This window comes from Frieseomelitta varia, unplaced genomic scaffold, assembly GCF_011392965.1.
Source record: "Frieseomelitta varia isolate USP_RPSP 00005682 unplaced genomic scaffold, Fvar_1.2 scaffold_239, whole genome shotgun sequence".
In the NCBI taxonomy this organism is placed as follows: Eukaryota; Metazoa; Arthropoda; class Insecta; order Hymenoptera; family Apidae; genus Frieseomelitta; species Frieseomelitta varia.
Window position 1 is genome coordinate 766,685 of NW_025109967.1, and position 27,339 is coordinate 794,023.

At 37.1% G+C, this 27,339-nt stretch overlaps 1 protein-coding gene across 4 annotated transcripts in view; it reads right to left on the reverse strand.

Moving 5' to 3' along the window:
• Positions 1-27,339, reverse strand: part of LOC122527920 — a 309,050-nt gene that overhangs the window by 90,758 nt on the left and 190,953 nt on the right. For all 4 annotated transcript variants that reach the window (XM_043652506.1, XM_043652505.1, XM_043652508.1 and 1 more), the window contains one exon: positions 14,500-14,689. In XM_043652506.1, the coding sequence (XP_043508441.1) occupies positions 14,500-14,689 (190 nt within the window). The remainder of the gene's footprint in view (positions 1-14,499; positions 14,690-27,339) is intronic.

Sequence of the window (27,339 nt, forward strand, 5' to 3'; positions counted from 1 at the left end):
TTAATCACTGAAGCATTTAAAGCATGTACATTCAGGGACAAAAAAATAGGACACCTTAAAGTTCTTTGTGTTTTGATAATTGAATGACAATCGAAGAAAATTTACATTCTGGTAAATTACACTCTACATATCCATAGCTATAAACATACCATGCATAATATCCGTTTGTAAGACATATTATAAAAAATATAATGTAATGTAAATATTACTATCCTCAAGGTGACAGTATAAGACATGCTACACAGTATCTCTCAATTGTGAAGCGTTAATTCTCTATTAAATAGTATTTATTATAATATACACAGTAATAAAGAATTGAAAGAACTTGATTGACAAGAGAGTTACAGACAAGCAACATACAGCTCTAAAAAGAAAGTTTGAAGAGAGAGTTTGAAGAAAACTATTCTATAATAAAAATTGCTAGAATCTGAAACAGAAACAGAAATGTTATAAGTTAATTAAAAATTTAATTATGATAAAAAAAAGGTCTGGTCGCCTTTCTGGTTTAACACCACGAGACAAACGTGCGGTTAGAAGGCTTAGCATCAAATTCGAAGATAACTGCTAGGAAAATTGAAAGAAGTGCTGGTGTTATAACAAACGTAAAAAATATTATCGATGCTTTTTATGACATTGTAAATATTTGAAAAGAAGAAAATTTCGAAAGAAGCCTGTGTTGACAAATCAATACAAAAGTGTTCAATTATAATTTGCGGAAAATCATATCCAACTGAAACGAAAGTGACGAAAAATAATTTGCAATTGAAAGAAAGTTAAATGTGTTCATAATCGTGTTAAACGTGTGACCAAATGTCAACTATTATTACCATGATCTAAAAAAAGAAACTCAATTGTTTTCAAATGGGTGGTTACCATGAAAAACAAGAAAATGTATTTGTTAATAATAACTAAAAATATTTAGAATTTATTACAAAGCAAATAAACAAACATGCTACGATGTCTCCATTTACACGGCAAAACGTTTTCAGCAAATGAAAAAATTCAAGTTTTAGATTGACTAGAGATTTTGCATTTCAACATCATCGATAATATTCAGGGGAAATCTTGCAAAAACGGTATATACTAGTTGATAATTTCAAATCATTGATGAATTAAAACTTCAATTACGAAAAAAAGCGATAAATTAGATAAATATTTATCAAAAAATTAGATAAATATTTAATGATTTCCGTGATAAAAGATAAAGGACTCTCTATGAAGTATTTATATCAAAACATAAATAAAAAGCAAATACTTTTTATACATACCATTTTTTAAATGCATATCCTATCATTATAGGTTACTAATTTTCTTCTTTCTCTATATATTTCCAGATAAATTTATCTTATTTACCAACATTTTAGTTTCACCAATGGAACTGTATGAACAAAATACTGTAAAAATAATCTACAAATAACAAATTTCATTTATATTACGCATTAAATAAAAATTGATAAATTAATGGGGTGTCATTTTTTTGTTCCTAACTATACCAGTTATAGTCAAGCATCTATTTGTTACTAAACAGTTACTAAACAGTTTTTAAGAAACGTCGAAGAAATCAAAATCGAAATAATAGGAAACTGCGTGGATCCGCGATCGCGAGGCCAAGCTATTTACCGACTAACAAGATGATAGCTACAGGGGTGTTCAGTAGAATCACGGCTCGTTAAACCGCTTAGAATAGGTAATTACGATAGAAACTTTGCGGACGAGCCGGCGAGAGGGTCTAATAGAAACCGATGCACAAAATACATAGCTTGTACGCAGTGCAAGCGCGTCTGCGAACAAGGAGCATTGTCAGTAGCATCTGCCCTCCTGTATTTAAAACAAAACCGTGCACACGTGAATCGAGGTGCACGCTTTAAATCCTCTGGACACGCTTTTGAGCCCAACCATGCCAATTCAATCGTGTACGAACGAACGAAGCGTGCTGCGTGAATTTCACTGTAATTTTACGTGGCATTGAGAGGGAGCACGGTCGTTTTCTCTGGAATTTCTCATTTGTGCGATCGAAATCCGGTCAGCCAATAAATTTTTGCAACGCAGAACTTCACGTACGGGAGAAAACACGTGACGAACATGTTCCCACCATGGCTTTTGTCCCGCCGAACAAATCTCTTTGCGTTGTAAATCGATTGGCTCGTATATAATCCATCGTTGAACTATTACATCTTTCAATCGTACAAATCGTTCTGTTATCCTTCCTAAATTGTGAATGCGTATTCGTTTAATACTGTTTGCTTGTAATTATTTTATTTTTCTCTCTATTTAGTCCTCTTCTTCTTTTCTTCCTCCTGCTCTTATTTTCTTCTGTTTTCTAATTTTTACAGTTTACACATGCAATTACTAACACTACCTTACTACTAATCTATTAATTTTCACAGTTAGTTAATGTAATTGTTAATACTTATTCACTTGCAAAATAAAATTCTGACTCTGATCACAATGTGTCCAAAATGTTTTTATGGCCCGTTACAAAATTACATTTGGTGTCTATCTTTCGTTCCAATCGTTAACAAGATTTAGCGACCGACAAACTTTTCACTTTATGAATCAACCAGTTACTCATTTTTTACAAATTGTGAATCCATCAATTACCTACGAAGCAACTGACGTCTAATTTTTCTTGTAGGTATTCGTTACCAAAAGTTTTATCAATAATAAATTTGATGGAAAAGAAAAACTACTCGTACAGCTTTCACCGCGATCACGAATTCGGTTTCAAACGAGAACGTTCTGACACTAGTTGGTGGCACATTTTGACGAACGACAGGTGGCAAGCGACGACCCGCTTCCGTAAAAATATACACTTAGCCGAGCAAATAATTCAGTGGCTCGTCAAACGATCACGCTTCTTTACGGATTAGCCTGTCAAAACTAACGTCCGCGAACGAGTGGTGTGGAACACACGGTCACCACCGGTGTCTTCCATCATCTTCCCCTCCTCTTTTCCCCTTCGCTCCTCTTGCGTTCCTGATAAATTCACAGGGTCGTAAAAGCGTCTTCCGGCGTCCCTTGGTTCGCAATACCACGAAATGGTTCAAATAAATTCACGCGATAAAAGTGCTAATGCGTGCGACCTTTTCTGAGCCGAGTGGCCAAACACACCGCTGCCAAAATTATCGACCTCCTCCACGTGTAAACTCGTCGAAAACAGGTGCACGATCTCCCGAATGAAACAGACTCCAACCTTCAGCGTATTATCGTGTACTCGTTTCCCACCTAACTTCTAACCGTTCTCCATGTTTTACTATACGTTGCTTTGAAAATTCAATTTACAAGCAATCAAAAATATTCCAGTAGTGAGTATCGTAAAACGTGGTGCATTAGCATACCATGTATTTCGTCCTAGTAATTAGTAAAAGAGTAAGAGAATTAGTAAATTCGCAAAGAATGCGACAGACTAATCGAAAACAAAATTTTATTAGAATAGAAATATTATAAACGAACTTGCATGAAAGTTGGATACAACACACGGTTGTCAAGCGTTGCACTCCGCTATCATTTCGAATCGACACGTCAATGTTACTCTGGCATTCTGAATGTGAAAGCTTGATGATATGCGATACGCGTGAACATGTCCCAGAATTTTTCCCCTTGTTTTTCATGCGAGTGCGAAAACACGAGGAAACGCGAAAAAAATGCGAGGAAAAGCGCAGTGAAAAAGAACGTGCAGCCAGTTACATGGTAATTATTAATTGGTTTGTTTAACGCGGCGCCGCCCACGGGAGAATGCGCGCGCGGTTTCTCGACTGGACCGAGTTGAATTAAACAGGAATTCATTTTGAAATACTTTTGCCAGCAGGTTCAGCCGCGCCTCACCTCTCTCCACCTCGTCTCGTCGCGTAGAGACGCGCCTTGGACGAAAGCGCGGATCCTCGATGAAATGCATGAAAACATTTCGCTTCCCGAAGATGAATATAGATCTTTCAATTACAGGTAACACATTAGGAAGTTAATCGCGTGTCGCGATTCCCCGCATTTTTTCTACATCGAATTTTCACCGCTTCTAAACTCACATCTAGTTAGTTTTGAAGATGACGATATATCGCGCAAATATCAGTCCAGTCAGAGTTAAAATCTTGAACAGTTTGCTTCTGTATGTCGAAAAAAATTTCTGATACGTCTTTAGCAAATTAATTAATTTAATAATAATTAACTAAATCTAATTGTGTTAATATCAAAAAGTGGAAGTATAAAATTTCTCATAAATACTAACACGCAGCACAATGAAGCAGACAGATCCAGAAATAATCAACGTAACTGGATGAGGTACAACGACGTTAATAGATACATTTTCGCATCGAGGAAGCTCGGTATGCAATAGCAAGCGTTTTTTCAACGTTTTGACACGTGCTGTTTGATTTGTGATCTCTCCTTGCCGCTTATTCGATCGAACATATTTTCAAACGTGCGAGTGCGATTATGAACTTGGACAGTTTGCGAACGCGGAGAAAGAGCCGATGATCGATAATTTCACGGGCCAGCAACGAAATAATTCCTCGTTTCCTACTAGCCGCTATCACTCGTTTGTGCACTGATTTAATTGCATCTCCATTGAAATCGGATGAAACTTCATTCGCTAATTAAACTGGTCGCTTCCTAACCACAGCCACGGGATCATCATCGAGCCAAAATACATTTACACCGTGGCGACGATGTTCCACGGAGACCGCTTTTTTTAAAAAAAGGCCGTCCAAATTATTCTCTGCTTGTATTACTATGCTCAAATTTTTATCACTTTCCTTATAAATTCACACCACGTATAACAATTTCGATGATGAACGAGGCATTTTGTTTGTTGTTCAAGAGTTACGGGTCTCGGGAGATACATATAGATTTGATCAGACAAGTGGAATTTATCCTTCAAAGAGAATCCAAGGGATTACAATCTATGGGTGATTTATTGGTGTATTTATCGCAGATCGCGTTCGCTCAGATTTCTAGGACGATTTTCATTCATCGAAGATGGTTGGGAAGGCAATCTAGGACCAAAGGTAGTTCGACTGCGGTGATTGCAGCTAGGTTTATACGGACCAAACTGCTTTGTGCCGGTACACAATAACAAGGTACTCTATCATGACACACAAAATCCTTAATTATTATGCAGCAAAGCGAATCAGGAATCCGGATAATGCCAGCAGTCGAACTGCTGTACACAGTAGCCGGTACGTAAGGGATCGCGTAGAACAGTTCGGAAGGGGCTGGAGGAGTCCCTAAAACCGCACTGACCTCCAATTATCCTGTGGGTACCACGTGGTCCACGTGGTACCCATGCTCCCTACGGACCATCCGCAAACACCCCTGCGTCGATCTTCTCACTATAACGCCCTTCGGATTAATTCATTATTAAAATAACCCTATTCGCTCGCCCTGAGTTTGTTATCGGTCCTCTGTTAAAACGGAATCGTGTAAAATCAAATTACAATCGTTTCTCACTGTATAATTTAATAATTATATTAAAACGAATCGCCGGAATTTATTTCGAAATAATTTTCGAATATTAAAGAATATCATGTATATCTCTTCGAAACCAATAATACGCGCAATTGGTCAAGACTTAAGCTTTGTCCTGCGAGTCGTGGCTCGGGGAAAATCAGAAGTCCTCATTAGGTATTCCGAGGTCAAAGAGGGTCCCCCCCCCCCCTCCGTTGGCAACCCTCTCGTCTTGAACCCAAGGGCAGACTAGGGGCCGCCTAAGACCGACGAACATTTCAATAAACCCTGGCAAACGCGTCGGTTTAAAGCACTGACCGCGACGTATCCTGGTTAGCAGTTTCCCCGATCAAATTGCGCATGTCCTCGCGTCTATCTCCAGGGTATGCTGCGAATAACTGCGATCGATCGATCCTCCCGTGGCGATAAACGCCGCATTTTCTTTTACTACCATTGAAAATATATAAGAACTTATTAAGAAAATCCTCTCGGAGGAAAAACCTGTTTATCGAGAAGGAACGAAGGGAGAGAAGACTCACCAACGAGCTATTAATAAATGAATAATGCCGAGGCTGGTAAGTAGTAGTCCAGGCGCATCGAACAGCCCATAAAACTTTTCCTCTCTCAGGATAACGGGACAACGTTCCACCGTATGCGTCGTTTCTCTCGAATTAGCGAAATTATTTCCGGGGAAAACTTCTCGCGCCGCACGTCTACGGTCACTTTCTCCCCCATAAATCTATCTTCCCTATTCGCGAACCCTGATTGCTCTCCCCTCCCTCCTGCTTCTTTACTGATTCTGTTCACTCGCTAAAGTTCGATCCATTCGTCGTCGAAACAATCCGACGAAGAAACGAATTACGGTGTTTGATTGGAACAAACTCGTCACGCGTTGTTAACAAACTTTGTTAACAAAGTACGGAAACAAATGGGAAATTAACAAAATGGGAAACATTTGTTTAAATCGATCAAAATAAAAAGATAACCATGACCGTTTGAACCGATGGTCCGTACAGAAACTGGATTCGTTCGTCAATTCTTGCGAAATGAAAATATCACATCCCAGCTGCGGGGAAACTGAATGCTATCGCGAACCCGGTTTGAGTAACGAGGTGAAATCTTTCGGATCAACCGGCACGTACGTCCGATTCGCCGGAATCCGCGGTGTTCTCTAGTCTATAGAAGTGAGAGATGGAATAGCAAAGATCACCAAGAGCTTAGCTGATAATAAAGTGACACTGTATAAGATATACTCTTAATTGATGTTCATACAAAACTTAGCACTAAATTCACCACAGGCTACATATATATACAGAGTGTCCCAGTTTCTTTCAACATAACTTTGCCAGCGTGTTATAGAAGCAAAAGTAAGAAAAAAATGTTATATGAACATATGCTCTTAAATGTTTTATTAAGGAGTTATAACTAATAACACAAAATGATAATGAACTGGCGTTTCGTCGACACAGCGTACGAACGTATCATCAGTGTTACAGACACTCATATAATCTCATTGAAGCTCTGTGTTTACTAATAAAACTAAATCCAACAAAACTAAGCAAAATAACAGTAGACCTTCTTAATGTAATAACATTTCAAAATGACGTCCGTTATTACAATTACAGGATTGGCACCTAACAAAAATTAACTCTATTGCATTATTAATATCTTTTCTATTTTTACTAATCGCAGCAAATGCGTCATTAATCCTCTGTGCTAACTACTCACGAGTGTTAATTTGTGCTTCATAAACTTTTGCTTTCACAATTCCCCATACGTAAAAATTGGCGTGATATCTGGTGATCGTGGAGGCCATGAGGTCCTCCTCGACCTACCGTTGTGGATAATGGTCATTTATTCATTGCCGTACTGGTACTGCGTAATGTATTGAATAACAACCGTCTAATTGAATAAGTTTTGTCGAAGTAATAATGAAATATCTCCTGCTACTTCTGTCTCGTTTCGTTTTCTAAGAAATCCAAAAAAGGCTGTTAATCTATCTGGTAAAAAGTGAAGTGCTAAACATTATTAGCTTAGTAGAAATCAATGACGATATCAACTACTTCAGCAAGAAAACATAAGAATTTTTGTAACCACAAGTAGATATTCATAATACGTTCCTATGTTGTGTCGAGGAAATGCCAGTTCATCATCATTTTGTATTATTAGTTATAACTCTTTAATAAAACATTTAAGAGCGTATGTTCATGTAACATTTTTTTTCTTACTTTTGTTTCTATAACACGCTAGCAAAGTTATGCCGGAAAAAACTGGGACACCCTGTATATATAGAAATAGAAACTGAGCATTGATATATATGTATATGGATATAGAAGAATTGGAACTGCGCGGATTTCGATGATGAACTCTTTTGAAATTAGAAGTAGGACTGAACTGAATGAAATTAGGAGTTGAACTGTCTCTTTGAAGTTTGAAGATGAATTGAAAAACTTTCGATTTTCACTCCTTTTATAACATTAGTTATCAGTGGCGTGTTATGACTTCGCATCCGGAGCGTCCACTATTGGAAACGGAATGTCAGAAATGCTCTTCCATAACACATAATCAGTACATGTACACGCATATTCATTCTTTCCTCGCTCACATTCTCGGTACAGAATACCTCGCCAAATTGCCACGATAACTCTGGAGACTAAACAAACGTCGGTCGTTCGATGTCACAAAAGATTCAAAATTAAACATCTCCTTAAAATAATTATTTTTTACCAAATTCGATAAAATACATCACATCGTTTTTTCGTATTTCTTGTTTTTTATAATTATCACCCCCCCCCCCTCCTGGGACAAACGGGACAGAAACGAGATTAAAAAATATTTTCTACATTTTTCTCTCATCGGTGTGAAACGAGTCGTCTCGATCGCAAGTGTATCCCACTCGTCCGGTTTCAAAATTTCATTTCCCGGCGTTAATTTCCCACTCCCGTTGTACCTTTCCGGCGAATTGAGTGTCACGAGAAGGGTTTCTATAGACAAATCGTGTGCCAACTTCTTTTCTGTCTTTGTGTCTTTGTCTTGTAGGTGATCGAGTTTGTAAGAAAGTTGCCGTTTGTTTCCAGGATAGGAACCACGGGGTTCGGCCTGATCACAGTTCATTTCGTCCAGCTCTCACGACGCTGGCCGCAATCTCGGCTACCATTTTCCATCTTTTCGTTTCTCATGCGCTCGTGCTACGACGTCCTTCTTTCACATCGGCGAACCAGCCCCGAGGAAAAAGAGAAAATAAGTAGTACACAGTCCTACGAGTCTATAAAAATCACGCTCCTCTCTTTTCCTTCTACCGATGGATTATTGACTTTGCGTTTGTCCAACTTGCAGACTGAATCTTCCCCAGTTGCGCCAGCGTCCCGTCCAATCTGCCCATCTATGGTTTTTCTTTCGTAGATTGAGGCCACACGGGTCGCATATTGGATCGAGATTCGCCGGAAATCACAATGTTTGCCTTCTGAGAATTCCAGCCTGCGACTGCACCTCTTCATCGGCTCGATTCACCAAAAGGCAAAAAGATTTCCAGACCGACCTCCGTCCACATTAAATCGTAATTGATAAATTCCGTCTTTTTTTTTTTCTTATTCTTCTCCATTTATTGCAATTGTACAATAAAATGTTCGATTTCTTTTCCCAAATTAATTCGTTTATTTTTGCGTGACTCAACGAGGATATCGGTGATACTAACAAGGAAAACAGTACATGGTTCAAGAGCTGTGAACGTGTTCGGTTGCACGCGAACCGGCACGCAATTTGCCCAGCAAATGATACCGTCGAGTCGAAACAGAAGTTTGTACTTAAATGATGAAACCAGAACATAGCTTTGTCGCATCGGCTGGAAGCCAAATTGGAAGCCGACAGTGCGGCTCGAAAGTACCGTCGGCAATAGTACGGACAGACGGACTGACAGACGACCAGAGGAACGTACCGTTAAAGTCTCTTGCATCCGGTAAAACGTTCACATGCGAGAGAGAGAGAGAGAGAGAGAGAGAGAGAGGAGAGGAGAGGGATGAATCCGACTACCGGCCACGCAGGAACGGCTCGCGACTAAACGAGCAGAAAGCCAAAGCAAAGCCACGTTTGGCCAGTGTTAGACGCGCCAACGGCCGGTTTAATTACTCTCTTCATAGAGACACTAAATATTCGACTGTCTGTGAGGTGGCCGACCGGACTCGACAGTTGCGCGCATGCTGCCACTCCCCGCCACGTTTCTCATAGAAACGATAATTACGCGGCCAAAGCTCGCGTACCACCACTGCACGACTGTCACGTTAGCCGTCTAATCCTGACTTCGATCGTTTCTCGCTCCATTTCCCTCGATTTCCTGTCATCTTGGTTGTTTCGCTGTACAGCATTAAAGTACACACGTCAAAAGTGAAAGCAAATTTTCAGGTAAATCAATTGAATCGACATCGATATTGTTGTATCTGCAATAGAAATCGAGCACATTAGAAAATGCATAGACCTGTCGAGGTGTACCGATACATACAAGGTGCAATTTACTGCCGGTTAAATTTGTTTTCGACTTCTTCCAGGTCTAATCCAACGTCTAATTGATTTTTATGCGTGTCACGTTTGACACACCTTTGTTCGAACTTTTCTCCGTGCAAGCAAACTTACTTTTAAAACCAAGTGGAGCTAAGAAGAGAGATGGGCATGCTCGTCTTTTAAAGAAGACAGATACGACTCTCTTTCTCTCTCTTCGCTTATTATAACTCCTCTTTTTCACCATCCAACGACTTTACCCAGTTTCAATTAGCCTTACGTGGCTGGTAAACGGTAAGCCGTTATTTCTCATGAATTAATTTTCAACAACAGTAGCCACGTCTCGCTACAAACTTCCACGATGCTTTTATTTTGCAACGAAAAATTCGCGTCTCGTTTTATAATGAATCTCTCCTTTTATGTATCGATATCTGATACTTTGGATGGCTTCTTGAAAATTCTGGGACGTGTCGTCTTTGTTCTGTGATAGCAAAGAAACAAACGTGAAGTAACGTAAATATATTTTCGCGAATCGTTGTCTCAAAAACAAATGAAAAGTAGTTTTGCAACCAAAGTTATCTGCACGTTCCACTTTATTTGACATACATAGCGTAAGTCTAAATGAAATGGACTCGATCTCATTATATAAGTTATCAAATGTCAATTTTTCAGCTTTTTTTAGTATATATAGATATTGCATATATACATATATTAGATATACTGTATCTTGATCACAAGCTACATAACTTCTTATTCGTTTTTATTTGAAAAATAAGTTCATGTATAATATGTGCAATTAACTTAGTCTCAAAAATTTTCTACTTATCCTTTAAATTATAATTTACTAACATTTTATCAAAAAATAATAACTTTCGCAATGCAGTGTTTAGAGGTTATGATTTCTATCATGAGATATTGTCATTATAAAAAGAAAAATTATCACTCCCAGATGGCCCGGATTTTTTTAGGTGAGAGTTGACCCATCATGAAATCTTGTATAATAGTTAGTACTATTTTTCTAGAGAATCACACCAACTGAATCTAACAATAGAGGATTATGAACAAATAAAGGATTTCCGTAGAGACAGTTCAAACTGGCAAAATGGGTATGTGTGCGACATCTAAAGTTTTTGGCATTCCGGGTTAAGGAGACGTAAGTGTATGAATAAAGTAAAAGTTGATTCATATTTTCAACTGTTAGAGCAGACCTTATGAGAAAATCTCTCAATAAACCGAAAGATATATTTAATATGAATGAGACCTAAAGTTGAATAATAAACTAAAAATTGAGCTGAAAACATACATTTTCAATCCGGATAATCCGGATGAGATGGCTGCTTATAAAATATTTATTTGGTTTTGTAATTCTATGTAAATCTATTATTTCTTAATTTTCTGTTTGCAATAAATACTTAAATTTATACGTATCTCTAAATTCAAATTTATAGATTTTATTCAAATTTACTTTATTAAAATTAAATACATATAGCTTCTAAACACTTTGGCGTTTCACCAAAATCAGGCCACTTGAATATCTTCACTATTAGTAATAGTACGAAAATCTTGATGTAACTTACACTGATTGGAGAGACGAATTGAATGGAAGAACCATTTTTTAAAAAATATCATTTTTTAATGTTTTTTTTCAAAGTCATTAGCATTTTTTATGTAAGAAACGTGTATTTTTGTTTATTCTATCACGTAAGTCATAAAAAAATACATTCAAATATGTTTATGATATGACCTTCAAATAACTTGAATGTAAAAATTTTTAAATTAATATGGAACTTATGTTGAACGAGATTTCAAATTAGGACGACAACAGAAGTGATTTTGAAAGTGTTAACAAACATATTTTTGTTATGTTTGGAGCATATATCAATATGAAAATGATGATGTTTTTCACAAAAATATTATTTAGGCATTAAGCCTGAGAAATATACATTATTGGTCGATTCAGAATCTGCGGTCATTTAGATGGATTGATAGGCGGAGACTATGGATTCTAAATGTTTGGTGCGGAATTTTAAATAATAGGATTATTGGACCTCACTTTATCAACGGTACGCAAACTGGACAAAGTTACACTAAATTTTTCAGAAACGAATTAGGAAGTTTATTAGAACATGACCACTGACTTATCGTCTAAGATTATGATATCAGCCCGACGGATGTCTGACACACTTTTTACATACTGCAACACAGGTCCTCAACGAGAATGGTTGGATTGAACACAACGGGCCAGTATTATGACCGGCTCGTTCACCCGATCTCACACCCCTAGAGTTTTTCTTGTGGGATACTTAAAGGGAGAGGGATACATTTACGGGGAAATGTCTACAGCCAGAAGATATAAAGGAACGCATAGAATCAACTTGTGCTGATATCAGACCTGAAATTATTGAGAGGGCTGTGCAATCTGTCATTCATCGTTTCAGGAAATTCATTACAATTAAAGAACATCATACTGAACATTTAAATTAAACGTGTCTACACCATCAAGATCACTTCTGCTGTCGTCCTAATCTGAAATCTCGCTCAACGTAAATTCCACATTAATTTAAAAATTTTTACATCCAAGATTATTTGAAGGTTATACTATAAACATATATAAATGTAATTTTTTCATGAGCCACGTGATGGAATAGAAAAAAATATATAATTTCTTACAAAAAAAAAAAAAAAAAATGCTAATAACTTTGAGAAAAACATTAAAAAATGATATTTAAAAAAAAATAGTTTTCTCTTCAGCCATTTTAAGTTACGTCAGATAAGGTAAGGTTACGATTTTCGTATTATCACTAATACAAAAAATATTCAGGTGGCCCAGTTTTGGTATATGTAGACGCTGTATAAGTATATGTATTTATATATGATAAATTTGTATGTATTGTAAGCGAAAACACGTTGAATTCGAACCTAACGTGTTTGTCAGGTCACCAACCGTCCGCGTAAGACAAAAACTGTATCGCCCTGATAATAAAAGCAAAAAGTGTATCGCTCAACGGCCAAGTCCGCGAGAAGGCAACGAACAGTTAGCGACCGATCTTTGAGAAATACATACATCTTTGAAAACAGCTGTTATCTTTTTTGAATCTTTAGACTCCACGTTTCCTACGAGTCCTCTCACAGTATCTACTTTCACAAATATACAGGGTGAATCTCGTAACATGACGACATTAAATAACTCATAAAACATTTGCTGTACGAAAAAATGTTTCAGATAGAAGTTGCATGGCTTCTAGGGGGACATATAGTACTGTAATCAGTTTTATGTTATTTTGCTTTTTTATCAAGATATGAAGATCACTTTCAATTTTTTAAATGGAATAATTAATATTTCTACCCGAATTCGATTCGATTTCCCGATTCGAACCTCGCAAATGTTGAATTGTACATAAAAAAGTATTACACCTAATAGGATCTAAAATACATAGTTACTGAGATTAACAGTCTTCTCTAATACAATGTAAAAAAATATTTTTGCTAATATCTCAGTAACTATATATTTTAGACCCTATTTAGACCCTATTTTTTGTAATACTTTTTTATGTAGAATTAAACGCTTTATCCGAATTCGAAGAAATATTAACTATTCTATTTAAGAAATTGAATGTGACTTTCACACCTTAATGAAAAAAGCAAAATAATATAAAAGTTTTTTATGTAGAATTCACCGCTTTACCCGAATTCGGGAAGAAATATTAACTGTTCCATTTAAAAAATTGAAGGTGACTTTCATATCAAAATAATATAAAACTGATTACAATACTATATGTCGCCCTGGAAGCCATGCAACTTCTATCTGAACATTTTTCGTACAACAAATATTTTACGAGTTATTTGATGTCGTCACGCTACGAGACTCATCCTGTATATATTTTTCAGATATCAATCATATTTAAGATATAATAACTATTTTTTAAAAAAGTGAGCTATCACTTCTCGACTTATTCCCTTATAACTAAGCTGTATCAATTCTATTGATATTCCTACAGTTGGTTTTAAGTAGCACGATGGTAAATCATTCTCGGAACGGCGAATATTCAAGCGAACAGGTAATCACGGTAAGAAGGACGCGCCGCGATGGAAGAAAATCCGAGCGGGAACGGCAAAAGGAAGGTGGAAGGTGGAAGGTGAAGAGGAGAGGAGAGGAGAGGAGAGGAGAGGAGAGGAGAGGAGAGCAGCCGCAGCTTATAGCGGTGCGAGACGCTCATCTGCATTTCAAATCGCGCGCCCTCGCCAAGATTTCCACGCGGCATTCTGGACGTCCTGTACGAGCAAGCACGCGGCCTCGCTTCAATAGCCGGGAACTAGAGAGAAGGTCGCGTGTCTACAATAGAATCCAATAGGATGGATTCGGGATCACGACGAGGCCGTTTCCAGCACACGCGGTTCTGGGTTGAACGATGGACGAACGAGTCGGAAGTGGAGCACCTTTCCGCCTTGAACCTACTATACGTGTTTCAGCTGTCCTTGATTGAAGTATCGAGCTGTAAAGGCACTACTGGCTGACGAATAACCATCATCGGTCGAAGTAACGCATGCGAGGAATTCTCTATAATTTACCTTGCCGACACCGGTAAGCTCCTTGACGCCTATCCTTCGTAAGAGAGCTGGTGGCGCTGGAGGCGGTGACTTGAGAAGGAGGGCGGCGTATCCATTCGGAAAAATTGGTTGCTCGTCAGAGTTGATGTTCTCGTCACCGGATCGACGACGACGATGGGGGCTCGAAGAAAGATTTAACTTCTGGGCTGCTCTGAAACGTAAATACGACATTGTTTATTACAATATCGTACTAACAAGGTTGCAATACAAACAATATTTCCGCAAATATTCATATTCACTCGCGAGAATGCATTACCGAACCATGTATACAAAAACACAATGTATACACAATATCCCGTATCTAATAAACTCTTGGCGAGATGGAATTCGGCCGAAACAGACACACGAGGCACTGTGAAATCGAGAAATCGTTTAAATCTCAGGAGAGAAACACCAGCGCCAGACGATCGTTCCGTTCGTCTCGAACGTTTCCTCCGACGCCTACATCTCGGAGATACGCAGAAGCCAGCCATAGGATAGGATGGCTGGGTTGCAAAAGGTATGTGTCTCGAGGGTGACTGGGTGACATACTCCGCGAGGCAGGCCGGTAATCAGCAAAGGTAATGTACCGGAACCTGGTGAGCGCACGGTAGGGCACCACGTTTAAAGGGGTGCGCCACCAGAAACTGGCCGAGCGAATGACAGAGAGGGAGCAGGGTGAAGAGGTGTAACACTGGGACCATAGGGCTCACTTTTGGCGGGGACGGAGGATGTTTCAGAGGCTTGGTCGCCCTAACTTCTCCAGCCCTCGGGCCTCGTTAACCCACGCTCTGTGAAATTGGAAATACCAACGAGAGAGCCAACTCTCTTGCACGCCCCTCATCCTCTTCCTCTTTCACTCCTTTCCTCCCGTCCGATCGTACACCCAGTCCTCGTTGTGGTGTACGCGTGCAAGCATTTGCAACCGCCCTGTGGGGCGTCATAAAAAATAGAAAGGACCGTGAACGCGAGGGAAACGGGTGGACACGGACCAGTTATCAACGTTTTCCCGCCTGTAGCATTAGCTACGACTTCCGGCCCGTATACTCATCAGAATACTCCGCGCTGTTTGCCTTGCCTCTTCATGGACCGAGACTAATAGAGACTCGTGAGAAGATACCGTGCGTCGGTAATCGTATTGGATAGCATGATTTTTTTTACGCGACTCGCAGCCATATGACAACGGTGCAACGACAATGTGACGTAAAAAATTCGTCAGCCGAGCTGAAGCAGCTCAACCGATGAAAATAAATTTTTGGAAAGATCAAACTGTGCAGTTGGTTGTATAAAAATGTCGCCGTACTTGCTACGACCTCCGGTTAATTTACAGTTTCTCTTGCATCTCTTTTATTTTCGCGGCGGAATTGTAAAAAGCGAGTTTACTAGTAAACGGAAGTCAATAACAATATCGTGATACGAGAATCATTATCGTAAAAGTGATGTGTTTTCAAGTTGACGGACTCGTCAAACGACTGTCGATCGCCTCTATCAATTCATAACCACAAAATCATTGCATCGTTGGCATTTCAACTTTTATTTATTCCGCTTTAATTATTTGCTCTTTGTCGGTATCAGTGACTAGCCGCAGTCTTACGAACCGAAATTCCAACAAACTAACCGGAGCCGTTCGACTGATGCGTGCGACTGATCCGCTTGGTTTAAAATCCTGATGTCGATAATCAGGGCGTCGACGAGACATAGTGAACGCTGCAGCGGAGGAAAGAAAACTCGTTCGTAAATTGGTGACCGTCGATCGTTCGTCGAGTAGACGAAGGGACGCGAGAAACTTATTTCACTCGGTCAAATATTTAAACGAGGAAAGTAAGTTTCGACCGGAGGGAAACTTCGGATACTTTGCGACAGCCAGACGTCAGAGTCAACAGTATGATCGAGGAAATGTACTTTGCGAGCAAGTAGTCCCGTCCACGCGCCACTTTTCTGTTTCGTTCCACGGAATCTACCTTAATTAAATTCCTTAATATTTAGCCGGGCGGCAGAGAGAGTTGCCAGCAATAGAATGCTCTCTTCGAAACTCTTGTTCGAAGAAATGAATGTTGTTGGAAGGATATCACTGGTAGATGGCAGAACACTTTCGTTGATTCATTAGCATTTACAAACATATGTGGCGATTCTGCTCGAGCAACAAGAAACTCGGCTGTAGTGTCGAAAAGCACCAATTCCTTCCAGAGCAATATGAAATTCTGAGGGGAAAAAAATAGGCGAGGATCCCAAATATCAAATTTTAGTTTCGGGTTTTTATTAATTTCCAAGATATTATTATTTTTCGGGGGGTTTTTTTCTTTTACTAATTATACATTTAGATTGCAAGAAGTAAAATTTTTCTTGCACAATATTTTTCTTGCTTTAATGTCAATATACTACTAATTTCACTTTCATTTAATTTTTTGCCGCATCCCATATTGACTTTTTTTTATAAAATATAAAATAAATAATACATGAAATATCACCTCGCTCTAAATTTAATTTCTACTGAAAATAAAATATTCTTTATAAAGTGTATAAATAATGTTATTGCTAGTGTTTATGTTTTGAGTTGGAAGGCAGATATTTATTATACTGCATAGATTGGATCATCAATGTCAATCATTCATTCGTTATATTATTCATTCGTTGTATTAAATGGAGATAAGTTGTAATTTCATTGGAAACAAACAAAATCATGAAAATTTAATATGTACTATCTTTTTGTCGTGGACTGTAGTCATTGTGGATTGTCTCGGTATCTATAAATTGTTCCATCTACAATTAGTATGATTAAACTTTTATTTTCGAACGCCATTTTAATTTTTTCGCATTACCAGTTAAAAAAGTCGGAGTTAAAATTGAATTTGTGTTATTTTTCCGATCGCTGAAAGACCTTGTGAATTTTTGTTCGTGATGTTGTAAATAACCGACTTTATTCTTCAGATATTAAGGCCGATATCGCTCTTCCGCAGGGTTGGAAAAAACTAGATTTTTGAAATAAATAAATAGGAACAAAATATTTTTATTTTCTCGAGTGACATCATTTGGCAAATAACATACTTTCTTGAAATAATATTTTCATTAAAAAATAGTACTTCAAATATATATTTTAATACTAATTCATACTATTGTGAAATAAGTATCGAAACATAAGATAATTATATGTATCTCAAATAATAATATGTTCATTAATTGTTATTTCAAATAATAATATTATTGCAAATAAGACAACTTCAAAATTTTATACTGCAATAGATTTTTATCGAAACATAAGACTTTTATTTATAAATACCTGAAAATTTTTACACAAATTAATTTTTACAAGACATTAATTCATTTTGCTTGCTTTAAATAAAACGCATTTTTCAAATACATTATCTTTTAAACAATTTCGTTAAGGTATTAATATTAGCCGTGCGGAACTAAATAAACGTTGCGAATACACAGGTACGAAACGTACTATTCTGATAATATGTATCTCATACATAGATTTTTAATATTAGGATATTTCTTAAGATTTTGAAGTGATGCATTATTATGATTCAAATGTTGAAGTTGTTCCATTTTTACTGAGTGCACACTATTATTTTTAGAATCAAATGAAGATGTATTTAGAAAACTGGAAAATTATCATTCTTTATTAATTGTTTTGTAATAGCTGTACTTCCATTGTTTCCATTTTCTATCAATTTTATTATTTTGTTTCATTACATATCAATTGTATTATTTTATTATCGTGTTTTTAATATAAGGTTGTTTATTATTTTCTTGATTTTCAGGTAAACAACAAATTTTCTATTTTGTTTCATTACATATCAATTGTATTATTTTATTATCGTGTTTTTAATATAAGGTTGTTTATTATTTTCTTGATTTTCAGGTAAACAACAAATTTTCTATTTTGTTTCATTACATATCAATTGTATTATTTTATTATCGTGTTTTTAATATAAGGTTGTTTATTATTTTCTTGATTTTCAGGTAAACAACAAAAATTTCTATTTTGAACGACACACTGTAGCAAGGATGTAATCCTCCGCATCATCATTTAATTCAAATGTATTATGAAAGCGATCGTACAAGAGTTTCAAGAAATACACTTTTAACGATTCACAATATTTTGATGCTTCATTATTATTTTCACATTCGTTAATCTATTTTTATGCTTTATTTCACATAATCAAAACAAAATATCTCAGAAGAATATCTCTTTTTTACCTTGTAGAATACTTAAGCAATATGTTATCGACTGTGTGCAAATCATATTCAAATTTTGTATATTAAAATGAGATATTTTAAATTTCTGACAGATGTCCGGAAGTAACTCTTTATTTTATAAATAATTCTGTCATGAAAAGAATTCTACCTTGTAACGCATGGTGTACATGGTGTTTGAGTAACAACATTTTTATGTATTTCATTTTTTCTCTATTAGATGATCGATTTGTTTCGTTCCATACAGAGAATATTTGTACAAAAACGTAATATTTTCCATTTTTTTCATGTGTTTAATTTAATCAATTTATTTACGCTGACAGTGCAAATTAAATTAAGCGAAAACAATACTGACAGCGGTTAAATATGTGGTAGTGGTTACTATAGATAGATATATATTGTGGAGTGAATATACATAATGTTTGTATGAAAGATGAGTGTGCATATAATTGTGGTGTAGTGTGATCTGAATGTTTGATATATTTCATGGTAGAAGAAAGAACGAATACGTGAGAACAATTGAGAGCGAGCATGGTGACGAGAAACAGTTGTGATCGGGAAGATCCTCAAACGCATGAAAGACGAGAAGCAAGAGTGAATAAATAGAGAGTGAATCAATATTAAATATTATATGTGTTTCATAATTTATAAATATTAAATCTGTTAATAATCAGTGTGTTTGGTATTCGATCCACTAACAAAATAAGCTATAATAATCAACTGTCGAAGTTTCATTTCCATTTAATCGATTAAATGAATAATACTGCCATCTTTATCAATTTTTATGTTTTCTTAATAATTAAATTTTGAAAATAAAAATACTACTGTCATTATCAGTAATCGTACACGATTTTATTTTACTTATTTTTTGACAACAAAAATATAATTACTTGATTGTCTTCAAATCGACGGAAAGCAATAGTCTTATTTGGTTGATTAAAATCTTGTGGATTTTAGTTCACTTCAGCGTACCTTTAAAAATAGCTTCATCTAAATGTGAACCATATATCTGTTATGGTTGTTAACGTTATTCGAGCACTTTGAGTGTCGTTTTTAGTGCATTATAGTATGCATGTACGGTCACAATATATTAAAATTATGTAATCCATTTATGTGGGTTATAATTGTTGATAATTAATTTGTTGATAAAGAAAGACATATAATTTGTTGATAAAGAAAGACAAAGAAGGATTTCAGGATTTCTTATCGGTATGAAGAAATTTATTGTCTTACATTTATCGTGATCCATTTATCTGTATCAGTAGCGTTTATTGTTGTCAAGCTTACTGGCTCATCGATCTATCTGTTTTATATCCTCAAATATGGTCAGTTCGATCTTTCGATCGACGTTTTTGACTTTCATTGATTGAACGGATTACATACGTTACAATTAAAATAGGTCCATATTTTAAAATGAGTAGCTAATACCGGCTAGCCAATTCTTGTAAAGAACAAACTCACAGACAACAAGGGATTAATCCACGAAGCTATCTACGAATCGATACCAAAGTCGATATATGGCATTTTAGCATCATCCATTATTCGGTAATCGTGACTTGGCAATCAAGAGTTCAATTATGGCAAATACAGACTACTATTCGAAAAATACTGAGAATCATTCATTTCGCGACATCAAGAGAGAAATTGGTCACACATTCACGCTATCGATGTTACTAAAGGTCTCAACAATGGCATAAACGTAATTTATTTTTCAAAGTTCTTTTTCAACACTTGACACGGAAGTTTCAAATTCTGTTTTTATAGGCATAGATAGCATTTTACGGATTAAAGAATACATAGGCATTTTCAATTTACTTACTTCCGAAAACAGTTTAATAAACTCGGGTTCTGTAACTATTCTTAATAGTTTACTGACGAGAAAATTAGTTACGAAAATATCTCTTCTTAAAGATTTTGAATTTCAGAATGTCTGCTTTTTTTTATAGGAAATTCCTGCATTAATTATTTAAATCCGTACTTAAATTCTTTTTCTGTATTATAAGAATTTCCCGTTTAATATCAGAGGTATTTTATTATTCTTATTTGCAGAACAATCGTCTGAATCACTCATTGCAACACGTCAATCATTTTCATGAAACACAAAACGATTGATGTACACGATGTATGTACATATATATAATACATACACTTACGGGTGTGAAACTGATAATACAGGAAATATGTGTAAACACACATATTTAAATTCGGAATATATAATACGACTTACAAGAAATATTTAGTTACTTATCTGGGTATACAAACGTGGTCGATTTGAAGGTTTCGAAACTCTTCTCTTATTTTTCTACGTTTACGAGAGTGTAAATAATACGAGTGTAAATAATATTTGATTAATTACTATTCTAAAACTGTATTTGATTTAAGCATTAAATATTTTCTTATTTAAGCATTATCTATCTAAATATAAAAAATAATATTTTCAAACAGTATTTGATTATGGAATTATTTCAATTTTTACTATTTTGTTTCATACTATTTCAAATTTTATCCAGCTACTATGTAAACAGTTTCTCGATGTTCATCAACTACTGCAGCGTTATATTAATCTTTTCGTTGTTTAACGTAATAACGTCATCATCTGCATCAAGATTCATGTAAGCTGTCGTTAAGTGCATACGTACTCGAAAAATATTCAATTTATTCATTTATTCGAAAACAAAAAAATTCTATTCTTTATTTTTGACTTTATTTTTTCATGTAGACTCACCTCTTCTTCGCTTGTACTAGCGACGTATATTAGGCATAAAAAGTACAATAACATCGCAGTGATGCAAAAGAACTTTGGCCGGGAGTAAAATTCGTACCTTATATTTTTTCAATTATTTAAACCAAGCATACTAAAATTATCTTAGTTTAAATAATTTGCGATGGAATGAAGACGAAATAAACCACGATAGAGTAGCGATTTAATTATTTATTTCGTCATAAAAGTGCGAAAAGTCAAGGAAAAATAGCTGAAGTGTTTAATTTAAGTGATGGTATATTGTCTTATTTTTCTCATTATTCTTTTCTTATTATTTTTATTTTTCTTATTATTATAGCTTACATCATAAAACGCTTTAAAAATGACAATTATTAACCAGCGAAAAGTGAGTTCTAAAGAGATTTTGCACCGGAACACGGCGAAAAATAGATTTTGCAACAAGTAAATTCCAAATTACTGCACTAAAACTCGTATATGGAAGGAACTGGAGATTCGTATTTGCAAACATTCAATTCACAATAAGAATTATTTGAAAAATGTACTTATTATTGAAGAATGGACACAGATAACACGTTTTTCTTTACCGAAAAATTGGCCTAACAGACTGCGAAGTGTTGAAAAAAGTAAGGAGTATTCAACAGAAAATATTCAACGTAAAAATTCAATAGAATTTTTTGCATTATCTTCATATTCTAATTAATTTTGCAAAATGTTTAATAGCCAAAATTCATTGTATATCCAGTTTATTTTTATTCTAACATTTTATAAATTATGTACATATTTTGTTGTTTTTTATTTGTATATAATAAAAGATATTCAAATTTTTGGACGTATTGAAAATTAACACTTTTCGTCTGCCAATTGGCGTCTTAACTAAATGTTTTTTATAAAAGTGCCCTCGGTAACAAGTCACAGGTTGATAGCAAAACCATCCGGTCGATAGTGTTAATTTATTTTGTACTTTATTTACCATCAAACTTCAAATCATCGAGTACCCGAGTTTTGAGTGTGAGTCACTGTATGTCATACGAGTAATATGGTACTAGTTTAATCCTTGCGTCGTACAGGTAAACAGTTTATTTTTTGAATAATTTTTACGTTTTCCATAATTTTGGATATTGATCATATCTGCGTAAACAAAATTGCCTGTATTATACCGAAAGTTTTTTATTAATATATCTCGGAATTAATAAAAATTCGAAATTAAGATTTAGAATTAAAATTTTATATTTGAGATCCTCCCTTATACTTTCCTATTCTCTCAAAATTTTGTGTCAATCAAGAATTGATGCTATACAGAACAATATCTAGAAATTCTAACGAACGTCAATTAAACATTTAGCGTACAAACGAATACGCGTATGGTAGAACGTTTTAAAGTTACATGTCTATGTATATATATATATTGTAAATCCGACATAAATCTGAAATATAGCAGGCACGAAGATATTCTATATAAAACATGCAAAAGATAATCAAATAGCGGTTCTTTTCGCGCCAGAATTTCATCAAAGAAAATGCGTGACACTCGAACGAATGCGAAAGTTTTTCCCTTTCGAAAGAAAAAAAGAAAAAAAAAATCAACCGCTTCTTTCATCAGCCGTAGCACGTTTCGAGAATCTGAAAACGAGGCGACGAAGCTGAGAGACGCAGGTGCGCATCGCGCAAACGCAATCTACGCATCAATCACGAGGAACAGATGCGTACTGGTACTCGCGTGTCCTCAATCTTCGACGAAAGGTCATTTTCCCGTGTCTTTTTAATCGACCATCACCAACAATATCACGAATGCGAGAAAAATTATAAAAAAGAATGAACCATTTTGTAGAAGTAATACTCAATTTGAAATCACAAAAAGACAAAAACAAGACTTTGTTTTCGAGAAAATTGAATTTGAGAATTCATCATTGAACTTGACTAATTCTCGACTGTACAGAAAAATACAATCGATAAGTTCTCGGAAATAAAACGTTAATGAAAGAATGTCATTTTCTTTTTTTTTTTTTTTTTTTGGCTTACTTTTACATCCTATATATTCGAAAACAATCCTCTTTTCGGAGAAAATTCTATAAATCGAAGAGTCATCTTAATTAAATATAATACATAAAATATTTGCCCGTTCTTTTATTTTAACGAAACGTTTTTTCTTTTTTAACAAGTTGCATGTTTCATTCTCACAGTATCAAATGTTTTATAGTCGTACGATGTATGTCGGACGATGCAAAATTTAATACCATCAAAAATATAGTGTAAATATTTTTAGTTGCAAGCAACTATCTATACTTGTTGCTTAGTTACTTGATACATGAAAATAACGCAGCTGCGAATTCGTATTGATTTCCTACCCACCGACGAAGTGAATGAGTCAAAAGACATTAAAATGGCGAATGCTATAGAAATGTTGGCGCGTAATCCGGCTGCAGTGGCATCGATCATACGTCGCTGACCGTGTCCAACGTTGACGGAGCCCGTCAGGACCTCGTGCCTCGCTGCCACGCTCATAAATTTTCTCTCCCTTTCGTCTTCTTCTCTATTTTTGCCCCTCTGTCCTTCCCTCTCGTCTCCCTTTTATATCGTAACGAAAGTATCGAGGAGCAAAAGAAGGGGCTCACTCGTAATTCGCACGGAAATTACACGCTTAATTCGCGATGTTATTTACGAGCGAGCGGACACTCGCGCCCTCAGCCACCCTTCGTCCTCCTGTACCCACCCTCCTTGGCAACTCGCCACGTATCTCGGCTTAATCAAGGAAATTATGGCGCGAAGCGCTTTAAACGTCGGGGGCCGTTAGCAAGGTCGCATATCTGCCGCTCCGACGCGACTATGCGACTGATACGCGGCTGGCCAGGAATTAAAAACTTGTAAAAAGACGCGCGCACGCGAACCTCCACGCCCAACGACGTCAGGAGTATACCAGTCTGCTTTTTCCTTTGCTATGATCTCTCCTGCTCAAACAGATTGCAAGTCACGACGACGAAATTGATTAAAGTAATTGAGGAGAATCGTGATTCGGGAAATGAAAAACGACGTCTCGTGTCCGACGATGGTGTATAATTATGGCTCTTTAAATTGTAAAAAAAAAACTGCAAGAACAGAGTTTGAATTTCCTTTTCTTCTTCAATCTTAAAATAATTTTCAAGCAGCATGCCATTTTCCACTTCCCGTTATTTTTGCCCTATTCGACTTACGTAAGCCATGATTCGACAAACTTACCAATCCCGTTAACTTCCCCTCTATCCAGCTATTTGTTCATACTCCATTCTATCCAGCTATCCGCAAACGGAAAGAAAACACGGAGAATTCCGGCGGAATGGATGGAGAACATCCGAGAGGGCGCAGATGGAAGTCCGAATAAACCACATCCCGAGGCCCGCCTCGCGTCGAAACGACAAATCCTCGCCTCCCACCTCCGGTTCCCCGGTGTTCCTGATTGAATTGCCATAATCGATTCGTGAAAAATCCTGTCCACGTATTCACTGGCCTCTCGCATTTTCTCTGCTTCCGCACATTTCTATCGACTCCCTTTTTCCATTTACATCCTCACTTGGAACGCTCAACATAATCATCGGGGAGATTCTTTCTGCGATATTTTTCTCGGTTATCTATCATCTATCTGCCATTCCAGTCGGTAGTTCTTCAATACGTACCGTGTCGAAATTCTTTGTCAACCGCGAAAGAACAAAATTGTGAATTAAATTGTAAAGAAAACTGACTCGCGATTAAATCGTCGTTTTGTCAAACATTTGCGTGCCAATTACAATTACACGGTACAAAGTATAAGCTGCCGTTCTCCGACTAGTACAAATAACTTACCACCATTGCAGTAAAGTAAAAGAAAATGGGAAGCTGTGAGTTTCGAAGGGTATAACGTAACGAGACACGTCTCGAATTTCTGTGAAGAACAATAACCGTCCAGACGTACCTTTCCACGGCGTATTGCACGCGAAATTCGCAACTTGAAGAAACGGAGCGTGCGTGAGAAGACCGTTTAACCTTACATTGTCGTACGTGCTCGTTCTCCTGCTGTAAATCACACGGAATACCCGGGAACGATCAGGGTAGAGGAAAACGTCGGATACGTCGAGAGAAAGGGAAAGCAAAAGCATGTCTCAGCTGCTTGAGGCTACTAGCTCTGATTGAATTGCTTCCATCGTTTTCTCGCGTACGTAACGAGCCATATCTGTTGGAACTTTTCTAACATTCTTTGTAAACTACGAATGCGTTTCAATTATCTAGTTGTGAACCGTTTTTAAAAATCGACGAATTTTCTTCCAAATGAAAGAAGGTTTCAAAAAGTGCATCGATCTCGATTCAAGGAAGAAACGAACGACAACTCGTTTGGACAAGGCGAAAGTCACAATAATTTCGTACCCGGTATATATATTGATAAAGCCGACGATAAGGAGAGAATCCGCGGACGACGTCGTGATGTGACCAAAAGAAAAACGAGGCGAAAAGCAAAAGCGGAAATTGCAGGCTACAGATGGACCGAACCCCTTGACGGTCCTTCAGCGGCGAGAGCCGGCTCTTTGTGATCCTGTGCAACACGATGTATTTCATCCTGCAGACACATTACGCTCGAATTGATAAGAACGAAACAGAAAGCAGCGTCGGCTGAGGGAACGCGAAATCGACGGGGGCGAGAGAGGAGGGACGAAGGGAGTTAGGGAAAATATCGCCCAGACTCCCTTCGATTCGCGCGTCTACGTATATATACGTACGCGAACTCGCCAAATTGATGTATATAGAAAGGGGATGAGCGCGGCTCCTCGTCCATCAACGACGCGCACGGGGTTGGTTGCAACGAACAGAACGTTGGTGCAGGGAGCAGACAGGCAGGGACGATGTGTCGGCTCGTGGCAAGTGCAATGAAAAAAGCCGCGTATTTATCGGCCATAGAGAAAAAGTACAGAACGGACTGGAACGGATCAGCAAGATGAAACAACGCGGGAAAGAAAAGGAAAGGGATATAGGAAGATTCGCGAAAAAGTAATCTCACGGGAGCTGTGAAATATAGTTACGCCTATCCGTCCGGAAAGGGTCCAGAGGTGTCTTGTAGTTGCGTCACAGACGATCAATTCGTTTCATGGCACGTTACGCGCGTAATTTTTCAATATTGTCCTGATTCATTCGTGTTAACGACAGAATGGAAAAAAATCTTCCTTACCGAGGATTCCTAACTCGTTTGGCTCGAGCGGTCATAAATATTCAAGGAGGCGACGACAACGATCGGCAAAGGAAATCGCGGGGAGGGGTAGGGGGTAGGGGGGGGGGAGAAGGAGTGGAGGTGATCTGAACACGCGCGAGTAACCGTGGAAATCTGATTTGTGTTACGGGAAAGTTTGATTGCCGTTGCGATCGAGAAGGGTCTCTCTCTCTCTCTCTCTCTCTCTCTCCCCCTCTATCCCTGCTTTTTTTTCTCCAAGACCATCTCCGACGACCGATCGTCTCCTCGACCATATCTGATGGAAATATTCGACGCCTCATCACATTACTCGTGAATCCGAATCGTCTGTTAGACTTTTCACCGCTGGCAAACTTCATTTTCTACGTCGTAAACTCGTCGCTATTAAGATTCTACCAAAGTTATATAGTCAAGTAGGAAAAAGTTGGTGCGGCCCTATAAAAAACAATCACCACCGAAAATCGAATACGTCTAGATGAATCAAGATGATCGATTTCGACGAAATAGTTTCAAAAAAAATCAAACTTTCAGATTCACGAGGAAGACCGCGACTGGTAAAATGTTCGAGAATGGCTGATAATTATCGGAGGATGGACGATTCGTGAGGAAAGCGAGGATCGAGATTCTCACGACCGAAAGCGCGCATCGTCACTGCAAACGAGTATGTAAATACTCACGCCGTGCTGCCTTCGAACCAGCGAACAAGCGTTCGCAA